At 47.2% G+C, this 12,022-nt stretch overlaps 1 protein-coding gene across 5 annotated transcripts; it reads left to right on the forward strand.

Annotated features, from left to right (window-relative positions):
* The first annotated feature begins 7,280 nt into the window (after window positions 1-7,280).
* LOC114041877 (leukocyte immunoglobulin-like receptor subfamily A member 2) lies at window positions 7,281-9,924 on the forward strand. Of its 5 annotated transcripts, none has more exons than XM_027860541.1 (5): window positions 7,281-7,378; window positions 7,695-7,730; window positions 7,910-8,182; window positions 8,937-9,221; window positions 9,538-9,924. In XM_027860541.1, exons 1-5 carry the CDS (start codon window positions 7,345-7,347, stop codon window positions 9,678-9,680), a joined length of 771 nt encoding a protein of 256 aa, XP_027716342.1. In that variant the 5' UTR covers window positions 7,281-7,344; the 3' UTR covers window positions 9,681-9,924. The 5 variants fall into 5 exon arrangements, with proteins under 5 accessions (XP_027716342.1, XP_027716343.1, XP_027716344.1 ...); XM_027860542.1 differs by having other exon boundaries at window positions 9,556-9,924; XM_027860543.1 differs by having other exon boundaries at window positions 7,286-7,378; window positions 7,641-7,730.
* Window positions 9,925-12,022: the final 2,098 nt, after the last annotated feature.

Below are 12,022 nucleotides of genomic sequence, written 5' to 3' on the forward strand. Positions count from 1 at the left end.
CCTTATGATGTGAGATATTGGTCTATATATAATTTCTGCCATACTATTTTCCAGTTTTCCCAGGAATTTTTTTTTTTGTTAAATAATGATTTTTGTTCCAAAAGCTTGGATCTTTGGGATTATCATATACTAGATTACTATGGTCGTTTACTATAATGTAATGTGTGCCTAATCTACTCCACTGATGCATCACTCTATTTCTTAGCCAGTACCAGATTGTTTCAATAATTACCACTTTATAATGCAATTTGAGATCTGGTTTGGCCAGACCACCTTCCTTCACGTTTTTTTTTTCCATTGATTCTCTTGATATCCTTGACTTTATTCTTTTTTTTTTTTCCCCAGGCAATTGGGGTTAAGTGACTTGCCCAGGGTCACACAGCTAGTGAGTGTCAAGTGTTTGGTCTGAGGTCGGATTTAAATTCAGGTCCTCCTGACTTCAGGTCCAGTGCTCTTATCCACTGCGCCACCTAGCGGCCCCACTTTAATTCTTCCAGATGAATTTTTCAATCAACATTTATTAATCGCTGACTGTGAGCGGGGACTGTGCTAGGCACTGGGAAATGAAAAAAACAAAAACAAAAACAAACCCAAATCACTCCTGCCCTCCAGGGGTTTACATTCTTCCAGGACTGTTGGGTGGGGATTAAGGGACAGTAACTGAGCTGGTAAATGCAAAGTAATTTCAGGAGAGACAGAGCTCTCATACCCACAGGTGGGGGGGGCGCATGGCTACCTTGCAGTGGCTGAAGGCTCTCCGGGGGAATTAGGGGCTCCAGGTGTAAATGCCTTCTAGGCCAGGGAGTGGCACCACCTGGACCTCAGAACAGGGCTGGGAGAGAGTCTGTCGGTCTGGAGCACAGAATGGTGAAGGGTGATGAGTCTGGAAAGTCAACAGCTTAGACTGTCTCACAGCAAAGTCATCAGGTCGATTCTGTAAGTAGCATTATGCCCATTTTGCAGATGAACCCAAGGCCCAGAAGAGAGACTGACTTGTTTCAGGGCTGTCCAGAGAGGATGTATCAACCCTGGGATTTGAACTTGGTGGTTCACTCTGTCTGTTACACCATGCTACCTTCCACAAACAGCCATATTCTGTCACAGTAAAGCCACAGAATCCCAGCAGGCCATCTCCATGGGCCCCTTCCTCACTCACTTCCTCCCTTAAAAATCCACCAAAAGTGTCTGCTCCCCAGAGCCCAGAGATGCTCAGACTGAGCCTGAGGGCTGCTGCGGGCCACCACGGCTGATAGTCACCGGGTGCCTGGGCTGCCCTGGCCGCCTCGCTGAGCACATGGTCCAGAGGGCGGGTCCTGGCATCTGCCACTCAGGGCAGGTATACCAGGCCCTAACCCTCATGAACGAAGCATTGAATAGGTGCTTGCTGGACAGGCAGTGAGCTGCTGGTAGAGAGGGGAAGGGGTGCTGCTGCCCGTTCTCTGCCTGGGCAGCCTCGCCCTAGGGCCCCCTCTGTTCTCTTCTGATTTGTTTCTCAGATCTGACTTCTCCTTTTTGCCCTAAGCCATCCTCAGGAAAGGTGACCTACCCCTCTGCCTGCTCCCTCTCCCCCTGCCATCCCCCTTCTCAGGACAGGGAGGGCTGGAGAGCCTCCGTGAAAGGGTGTTGGAGCCTGGAGTACCCCTTCTCTGGACCCCAAAGCCCCTCCTATGTCCTGCTCTGGGAAGCACCCACCCACCAGCCCTCCTGTGCCCTAATCTTGTGGCCCAGAATGGGCCCTGGCATGAGGGCCTCATGACAATCAGAAACCACCCACATCCCTCTTCCTAGCCTCTGTCCCGGGCCCAGATGAGAGGTTCAGGGCCAGGGCCAGGGCCAGGGCCTCCTCAGGTTCTCCCTCCTCCCTCCAGCTCAGCCCTGAGACACATCCAGACCAGCCCCCTGGGAGGTGGCTGTAGGGTGAAGGTGGGCCTTTGTTCTGTCCTCAGCTGGGTACAGGAAGCCTGCAGGGCCCAGCACCAGTGGGGGCAGGGACTGCCGTCTCAGCCTCTCTCCCATGCCCCCTGTCTTGGGACCCCCTGTGTCAAGCCCACAATCTCAGACAAGTGACCACAAGAGCCTTCCTTTTCTCCAGCTTCTCCTGCCCAAGGCCCTGTCCCAGCTTGGGTTGGGGGAGCCACACTAGGCCATGATCCCAGCCCCCTTTCTCTTCCTGAACCTTTCCTTGAAATGCCTGGAAAACTTTCAGATCCCATAGACATCTTGGCATGACCAAGGGGGCAGGATAGGCCTGGGCCCATAGCAGCCAGGGAGAAACTCAGCAAGGAGACATCCACACCAGGTCTCACCACCAAGGATTAGTGAGATAGGGGGCCTCCAGGGTCCTCAGCTCCAGGCAGAAGGCCAATGGCAAAGATGTGTATGTGTGTGTGTGTGTGTGTGTGTGTGTGTGTGTGTGTGTGTGTGTATGATGTTCAAAGCTGGAAATGAAAAGAATCGGTTTGGGGTGAGCGCAGGGCCTTGGCCGCACTACCTGGCCTTTAGAGAGCATAGTGGCAGTCTCAATAAGTCCCCTCCATCCTCCCAGATCTAGAAAGGGATCCTCTGAAAATTCCTAGAATCTATGGCCTAGAAGGACCCCAGACAATCGTCATCCAGCTCTTAGCCCTGAACTGGTCTCCTTTCACCCCAAAGACTGTGATCCCCTTGTGATTTAGATCATGTGATCATGGACGTAGAGATGGAAAGGACCCCAGGAGTCATGGACTCCAATCTCATCATTCAACAGGACAGGAAACTGAGGCTGTCAGAGGTGAAAGGTCAACAACTTTTGTAAGGGGCAGAGCCAAGGTTCTAACCCAGATCTGCTGACTCAGGACGATGTTCCACGCAGAAGTCCTTGAGTGTCCCCACAGAAGATGAATGGAATCCCAGCGTCCCATAGACCAGTCAGGGATGCCCACTACTGTCCCAATGAAGAAAATGGAAAAAGCTTTACTCAAGAGCACACGGGGAGTGGGGGACCACTCTCATGCTTTCTAACTCCAGTCTTCCCCTGATGGAGACACCCTTCAAGGTCATTGTTGTTGATTGGATTTGTGGGCAGAGTCAGCCCCAGGGGTCCTTCCTGGGACAGGAGGAGTCTTGGCCCAGGGGCAGGTACCTCTTTCTAGGAATGGGGCCAGGGTTCAGGTCAAGGAGAAGTGACCCCTAGGAGGGAGGGGAGCACCTCTGGCTTGGTATAAGGTAGGGTTCTTACATCTTGATCAAAAATAATTTTATGAAGGGAACTAATGAAAAGAAATGCTAGGGAAGGTGGCCTAGCCATTCCATATCTCAAATTGTATTATAAAGCAGCAATCATCAAAACTACTTTGTACTGGCTAAGAAATAGAGGGGTGGATCAGTGGAATAGGTTAGGTATGCAAGATACAGTAGTCAACGACTATAGTAATATATTATTTGAGAAACCCAAAGACCCCAGCTTCTGGGATAAGAACCTACTCTTTGAAAAAAAACTGTTGGGAAAATTGGAAAAGAGCATGGCAAGAACTAGGCATAGACCAAAATCTCACATCATATACCAAAATAAAGTCAAAATGAGTTCATGATTTAGATATAAAGGCTGATACCATAAGCAAACTGGGAGAGCAAGGAACAGTTTACCTGTCAGATCTATGGAGAACAGAAGAATTCATGACTAAACAGGAGATAGCGAACATAATGAAATGCAAAATGGATAATTTTGATTATGTTAAATTGAAAAGTTTTTGCACAAACAAAGCCAATGCAACCAAGATTAGGAGGGAAGTAGAAAACTGGGAAAGAATTTTTACAACCAGTGTCTCTGATAAGGGCCTCATTTCTAAAATATATAGAGAATTAAGTCAAATTTATAAAAATATAAGTCATTACCCAGTTGATAAATGGTCAAAAGACATGAACAGGCAGTTCTCAGATAGAGAAATTAAAGCCATCTACAGGCATATGAAAAAAATGCTCTAAATCACTATTGATTAGAGAAATGCAAATCAAAACAACTCTGAGGTACCACATCACACCTATCAGATTGGCCAACATGATAAAACAGGAAAATGATGAATGTTGGAGAAGATGTGGGAAAATTGAAACACTAATGCATTGTTGGTGGAGTTGTGAACTGATCCCAATATTCTGGAGAGCAATTTGGAACTATACCCAAAGGGTTATAAAAATGTGCATACCCCTTGACCCAGCAATAGCACTTCTAGGGCTGTATCCCAAAGAGATCCTAGAAATGGGAAAAGGACCCATATGTACAAAAATATTTATAGCAACTCTTTTTGTGGTGGCAAAGAATTGGAAATTGAAGGAAGGCCCATTAATTGGGGAATGGCTGAACAAGTTGTTGTAAATGAATGTGATGGAATACTATTGTGCTATAAGAAATGATGAACAAGTGGACTTCAGAAAAACCTGGAAAGACTTGTTTGGACTGATGCTGAGTGAGGTGAGCAGAACCAGGAGAACATTGTACATAACAACAGCCACAGTATGCGATGATTGACTTTGATAGGCTTAACCCTTCTCAGCAATGCAAGGATCTTAGACATCTCCAAAAGTCTTATGATGGAAAATGCTATCCACACCCAAAGAAAGAACTAGAGAGTTTGAATGTAGATCAAAGCATACTATTTGCTATTTTTTCTTCTGTTTTGTTTTGTTTCCTCTTTCTGGTGGTTCCTCCTATTGGTTCTAATTCTTCCTTACAACATCACTAATTTGAAAATATGTTTAATAGGAATGTATATGTATAGCCTATATCAGATTGTGCTCCATCTTGGGGAGGGAGGTGGGGAGGGAGGTGGAGAAAAACTTAAAACTCAAAAGCTTATGAAAGTGAATGTTGAAAACTAAAAATAAATTAATAAAAAAAACACACTTAGCTTTTGTTACGTGTCCAAAAAAATCCAAAAACACAATCTCTTCAATGTGATGCCATACACGTGCTAAGAATTTGCTAATCACTAATTAAAGAATCGCTATTACTGTACTCAGCTAGGTGGGGTAGTAGGTAGGGCCCAGAGTCTCAATTTTGGTCTATTGATTTAGAGCATTTTTTTCATATGCCTGTAGATGGCTTTAATTTCTTTATCTGAGAACTGCCTGTTCATGTCTTTTGACCATTTATCAACTGGGTAAGAACCTAGTCTTTGAAAAAAAACTGTTGGGAAAATTGGAAAAGAGCATGGCAAGAACTAGGCATAGACCAAAATCTCACATCATATACCAAAATAAAGTCAGAATGAATTCATGATTTAGATATAAAGGCTGATACCATAAGCAAACTGGGAGAGCAAGGAACAGTTTACCTGTCAGATCTATGGAGAACAGAAGAATTCATGGCCTGAGACTTACTGGTTGTGTGACCCTGACCAAGACACTTAACTTCTGTTTGCCTCAGTTTCCTCATCTGTAAAATGAGGATAATAAGAGCACCTCCCTCCCAGGGTTGTTGTGAGGACCAAATGAGATAAATAATTGTAAAGCACTCAGCACAGTTCCTGGCATAGAGTAAGCATAATATTAATGTTAGCTATTACTACTATTACTACTCCAAACTTCTTTAGGGAGTATATTTCAATCATGATATATTATATTCTAATCATTGTTCCCTCTGACCTCAAGTGGCTCATTACCCATGCCTGGGTATATTTGAGCTTTCAAGTGATGTTGAAAACAACATAATTATTTATCTTAAATTGATAATGTGACATAAAACAGCCCAAATGCTAAATAGAGTATGTCAAAGTGGTGCCCTTCGTTCATCATAATTTTAAAATTTGACGGGGAAAATGCCACCCAAAAAACAAATAAGCTGACTTTTCTTTGAAACAAAATTCTTATGTATAAAAAAACCCAAAAGAATGTTAAAGGTGCTAATGATTAATTAATACGCTGTCTCCCCTCATTTTCCCACCTTAAATGCATACTTGTGTATAATTTCCATAATGATCTCCTATGGCAGATGCTTTTATTTTAATGATTAGCCATAAGATTGAAGGATGGCAGAGATGAACAGAGAGGATACTTGTTCTTCATCAGACAGTATGCATCCCACTACTCCTGAAGTTCTAGAAATGCACTTTTCTTTCAATTGTCTGGCTCTTCGTAGTATATGAAGGATGAAATGACTAAAGAAACAAAAGTTCAAGACATGAAAGTGAATGTTTTCATTACCTGTTAAAGATCGCAATTAGACACAAATGATGCTGTCTCCAAATAAAAATCTATCAAACATTCTTAATGAATGACTATGCTATTGTTTGCCTAGGTTTCGCATGTAAATATTAGTTAGAAATAGTAGCTAGTAGACATGGAAAGATGAAAGAGCAACAAGCAGAGGTGACGGAGAGAGCAGTCTCCGAGGGAGACAGGATGGAATGAGATTGCTTGTGCACATAGAGGAGGTAGCTTGGCAAGGAGAAGGGCCACTTCATCATCTGAGAAAGGGGTGAATGTGGATATGGTGGCAGAAGGCATCTGAGTGCTGAGGAGTTGATGTGACATGAAGCTCTCAGAAAATGTCTTCAACTTGTCAAATGACGTATGAGGCAAGTATCTCAGCTGAGAGGCTGCGGGAAGGAGGAAGCAATGGGAGGTGTGAGGAGGGATGAGAAGGCTTAGAAAAACCACTGTAGTAAGCAGGCTAGTGAGTCAATCGAGGGTGTAAAAGACTTGCCTAGCAGCAGTGGGTGCCCAGTTGAGAACTCTCTGTGTCGTCTTCAAGCTGTGGACTGTCTATCTCCTTCTTCCTGGGAGGGGGTGTGTGGTGGGAAGCAGATTAGAGTCTTGTCTCAGGGGGGTTTTCTTCCGACAAGATGGCGTCTGGGCCAGAGAATGAGGGAAGAGGCGGATAAGCTCTTCCACCTCTCCTCCTCCCGGTCCTCCTGCCTCTCATTTGTCTTAGCACAGACTGGGCAACTGGGGAAGGAGGACTTGGGAGCCTGGGCCAGACTGATGGGGGGATCTGGGAGGAGGGGAGGGAGGGAGGATTGCCTGGACTTTTCCCGGGACACTTCCCAAATGGGGTCACAGAGAATCAGAAATGATCGACCAAAAGGATGAAGCAACGACTCCTTCCCCAACTCTACACTCTCCCCTTAAACTCCCCTCGGCCGTCCACCCTCCCCCACCTGCTCCTGGCTGAGTGGAGTGTGGTGGCCTGTGTGTCCCTGGGCCTCCTTCTTGCACCTGACTGCCCTCCCCCTCTCCACATAACCCCACCCTCCTCAACTGGAGATCACAAGGAAGAAGAAGCCGCTACTTCCCTTTCTTAACAAGGCTGAGGATTGGGAAACATTGCAGGATCCTCTGCCTGACCTTCTCTCCAGAGCTGGGGCCACCATGGGCCCCGCAGGCACCGCCCTGCTGTGCTTGGGTGAGTCCTGGGGAGGGAAATCCAAGAGGGCTCCAGGGACGGGGGCTCCTGCAGCTTTTACAGTGGTCTTGTAGACCATTGTGACCATTCCCCAGTCCATACATGCTGTTCACAAAGGGAGAAACCGAGGCTCGGGGGGGAACTGATTTTCTGGAGGTCCCAGTGGGTGGGAAGCAGGATCCAGGTCTCCTGAAACCCACCTAGCCCCTCTCAGTCCAGTCTCTAGGTCCAGGCTCTGGCTTCCTTTTTGTTTCATCTCTAGGGCTGGGTAGGAAGGAAGTGGGGAGCCAGGTGTAATGGGGGTCTTCTCCAACAGGATTGTGCATGGGCCAAGGGATCAAGGCACAGGCAGGTGAGCCCCTTCCCCCACCCTAAGCCCTTCTGCACCTGATCCCCATTTGGCACAGACTGGGTGGCTGGGGAGGGAGGACTTGGGAGCCTTGCTGAGGCTAATGGGGGTGCCTGTGGGAGGAGAGACTGGGGATGGGGAGGGAGGACCCCCTAGACCTCTGGGCTCTGATTCTCTTCCAGAGACATTCCTCAGACCCACCCTCAAGGCTGACTCAGGCCCTCTGATCCCCAAGGGGACACCTGTCATCCTCAGGTGCAAGGGACATCCTGGGGCTACTTGGTATTATCTGATGATGGGAGAAACTCAGTCCCAGGGTGCAGTTGGAGCCGGCATGGAGGCTAATTTCCTCATCCCCTCCATGACAAAGGACACTGCAGGGAGTTACCACTGCCTCTATAAGACCCAGTCTGGCATCTCAGAGCCCAGTGAGCCCCTGGAGCTGGTGATGACAGGTGAGGCAGGACCCCCTAGCACCTGGCTCTACCCCTCAGTCAGGGCAGAGTCTGTGTCCCCAGCAGATTCCTCACCCCTCCCCTAATCTTCTGCTCCTTGCCCTCTACCCTCAAGTCTAGCCTGGGCTTAGGAGTTATGATGGCAGAACCTCTCTGTGAAGGTGCCTACACTGTATATGTGTGTGTGTGTGTGTGTGTGTGTGTGTGTGTATGTGTGTGTGTGTACTGGGGGAGAAGGGAGAGAGAGCTGCACAGATTTGGGGGGAGCACTCCAACCAGTAGAGGGGGTCAGTTATCCATGGTTATGGGGGAGGAGAAGACTGGGGAGAAGATCCCTGGAGCTGACTGGGCAGGAGGATGCTGAGGACCGCTGGAGCCTGCCAGGGGAGGAAGGCTCTGCCCCAGGCCCATGCACTGGGGCATCACAGCCCTCTCCTGTCCTCTTTCTCTGCTTGCTCTGTCCCGCGTCTTCTGCCCCACTCCCCTTCTTTTGCCTCCTCCTTGCCCCCATCTGGGGCTGGTCCCTCTTGGGTGGGGGGTCATATCCAATCTTGGTGCCTCATCTCTGTTCTCAGGACACAGGGTAGAGCTGAGGGGAGAAAGGATCTTAGCCTGGGCTCGCCGGAGGTATGGAAGGGAGAATGAAGATGTTTTCCAGTCCACAACCATCCCCTGGGATGAGGAAAGGAGAGGAGGATGGACCCAGGCTGAGGAGGGGCAGCTCCATCATCACTGCCATGTCTTTTTCCCCCAGGCTTCTATGACAAACCCTCCCTGTTAGTACTGTCCATCCAGAAAGTGGTTGAGGGACAGAGAGTGATTCTCTCATGTCATTCGGAGCAACTATTTGATCGGTTCACCTTCTACGAGGAGAAAGGGGTCAATACCTCTCGGCTCCAGAAAGTATTGTTCGGGACAAACATAACCAGTGCTTCTATGACCACTACTAAGGAAGGGACCTACCGATGCTACAGTTTTCACAGTCGGTATCCCTACCTGTGGTCGGCCTCTAGTGATCCCGTGGAGGTCAGGGTCTCAGGTGAGGAATTCCCCACCTGGACCCCTTCCTCCCCACCAACCCTCAAGAGACTCCACTGCTCCTTGGGCCCTACAAGACAGGGACTGGGGTTGGGGTGGGTCTAACTTTAGAACTTCCCAAGATCTCTGATATGGGGGACAAAAGATAGGATGGGGAGTCTCACATCTTCAGAAAGGGAGAGCTCCCAGGGCCCTGCTGGGAGTGGTGGAGGTAGGGTGGGCAGGGGCTGGCCTGGGGTCTGAGGTTTCTGTGGATGTTGAAATCTGGGCTCACGTTTAATGTCACTTTATTGCCCCTGTCTCTCTTACAATGACAGCCTCCCCCTCCCCCCCAGATGCTACCCCCCAAGATTACACCGTGAGCAATCTCATCTGCCTCAGCCTGGCTGGGCTGGTCCTCATCATTCTGGGGGTCCTGTTGGTAGAGGCCTGGTACAGCTGGAGGGCGCTCCTTGCCTGAGAAACCAGGAGGGCAGAGCTGGAGTCTGGTGAACAGGTGGACCCTCAAGTCACGGAGTCTCTGAAGGATGGTTCTGCAGAGTCTAGAGAGAGAACGGGGAAGGACCTCAGTTCTATTTGCCCTGGTCCCTGACCCGGCTTCTCTTCCCTATGGCTGATAATGCCTAGCCCTCCCTCCCCCCTGCCTCAACCTTCCTCTTCTTTCTCCTTTCCCTTTCCCCCTTCTTCCCCACCCCTCCTTCTCCTTCTCCTTCTCCTTCTCCTTCTCCTTCTCCTTCTCCTTCTCCTCCTTTTCTTTCTTCTTCTTCTTCTTCTTCTTCTTCTTCTTCTTCTTCTTCTTCTTTTTCTTCTTCTTCTCCTTCTCCTCCTCCTCCTCCTTCTATGTGGGAGTGCTATGTGGTGATGGGTAGGGAAAGTGATTCTCAAAAAAGAGAAGGAAACATAAATGAAGAAACGAAAATCCAAGATAGTTTTGTTATCATAGTGTTAAATTTAATTCAGTTAATAAAACTAAACAATATAGAGTGTCTCAAAAGTTTTAATACAGTTTTAAGCTTCAATAACCTCAGAAATATAAATGCTGTAAACTTACCAAAATATTTAGAATTTTAATTACTTTATTTCTTTTACATCATGTGATTTTGTGAATTTTGAAAACCATTTTAAATTTAAGTTTAATTTTCTTCATGACACTATTTCAGACCAATGGGTCAGTAGAGAAAGTCTTCCCCTTTGATCCCCTTCATCTCTGGATCTATCTCCTTTAGACGTTTTGCCATGGGGTCATGTATGCATAAACCCAGTTCATTGAATGATCTTGAGGCTAGGATGACATGTGCAATCCTTTCAGTCACTGAGCAGCGGTTGATGAACATTTTTGCAAAGTTCAAAAATTGATTGTAAAGATGTGCAGCACAAACCTGTCCCCTTGCTACCTTTCTAATCTTCTTGCATATTTCTCCCCATGACTCTGTTATCCAGTGACACTGGCCTTGTTGGTGTTTCTCACACAAGATACTTCATCTTTTGACAGTATCTTTTCATTGGCTGTCCCACATGAATGGAATGTTCTGCCTTGTCTCTGTCCCTGGCTTCTCTGATTTCCTTTAAGTCTCAGCTAGAATCTGATGTTTTGGGAGAAGTGTTTCCCATTCCCTCCTTAATACCTTCCCTCTGAGATTATCTCCCTTTTATCTTTCCAGCTAGATAATGCAATGAATGGAGCATTGGAGTCTGGAAGAGCTCAGATCTGGTTTCATACATTTACTAGCTTTTTGACCCTGGGTAAATCATTTGTCCTCTGCCTGCCTCACTTTCCTCAACTGTAAAAGGGGGATAATAATAACACCTACCACCCAGGGTTATTGTCAGAATCAAATGAGATAATCTTTGTAAAGTTCTTAGCATGGTGCCTGGCACAGAGTAGGCACTCAACAAATCCTTCTTTCCTTCCTTCCTCCTGTCACCTCCCCTTCTTCCTTCCTTCCTTCCTTCCTTCCTTCCTCCTGTCCCCTCCCCTTCTTCCTTCCTTCCTTCCTTCCTTCCTTCCTTCCTTCCTTCCTTCCTTTCCTCCTTCCTTCCTTCCCTCCCCTCCTTCATTCCTTTTTTCCTTCTTCCCTTCCCTCCCTACTTCCCTCTCCTCCTTCTTTCCTTTCCTTCTTCCTTCCTCTCTCTCCGGGCTGTACTCCTAACTCTCCTGGTCTTTCTTTACAATGCTCCAGAAACCTCTTCCTCCTGAAAGCTCACTCCAGCCCTGGACTTCACATATGGGAAGTACCCTCCGTCTCTGCAGCCTCTCTCTCTGATTATCTGGTCCTTTCATAACCTCCCTTTTAGATAGGAGGCCCAGGCCAGTCTTCATTCCTTTCCAGGCTATACTCCTGACTGTCCCATTCTTTCTCTACCATGCTCCAGTTCTGGAGAGCAGGGAATGTCTTTCTGCTTGTATATGTATTCTCAGCAACTAATATAATGCCTGGCACATATTAAGTGCCCAAAAAAATCCTGGTTGACTTGAACTGACTTCATCCTTTTTATTTTTCCTTTGTACATACTAGCATTCATGTTGTCTCCCCCATTGGTTTGGGAATCCCTTGAGGTCAGGCATTATTTTTGCTTTTTTTTTATCCCTAGCACTTAATGTGCTTGGCATTTAGTAAGGACTTCATAAATGTTTGTTGAATTGATTTGATTTGACTTGATACCACAGACATGACCAGTCCTGGAAGTAAGACCCATCAACAACATAGAGGTCTCAAGCTTAGCCACAGCACAAAAGAAGGCCAGGGGAAGAGATACACACACACACACACACACACACACACACACACACACACACACACA

The sequence above is a fragment of the Vombatus ursinus genome, unplaced genomic scaffold (genome assembly GCF_900497805.2).
Source record: "Vombatus ursinus unplaced genomic scaffold, bare-nosed wombat genome assembly UNPS02014198.1, whole genome shotgun sequence".
NCBI classification, from domain to species: Eukaryota; Metazoa; Chordata; class Mammalia; order Diprotodontia; family Vombatidae; genus Vombatus; species Vombatus ursinus.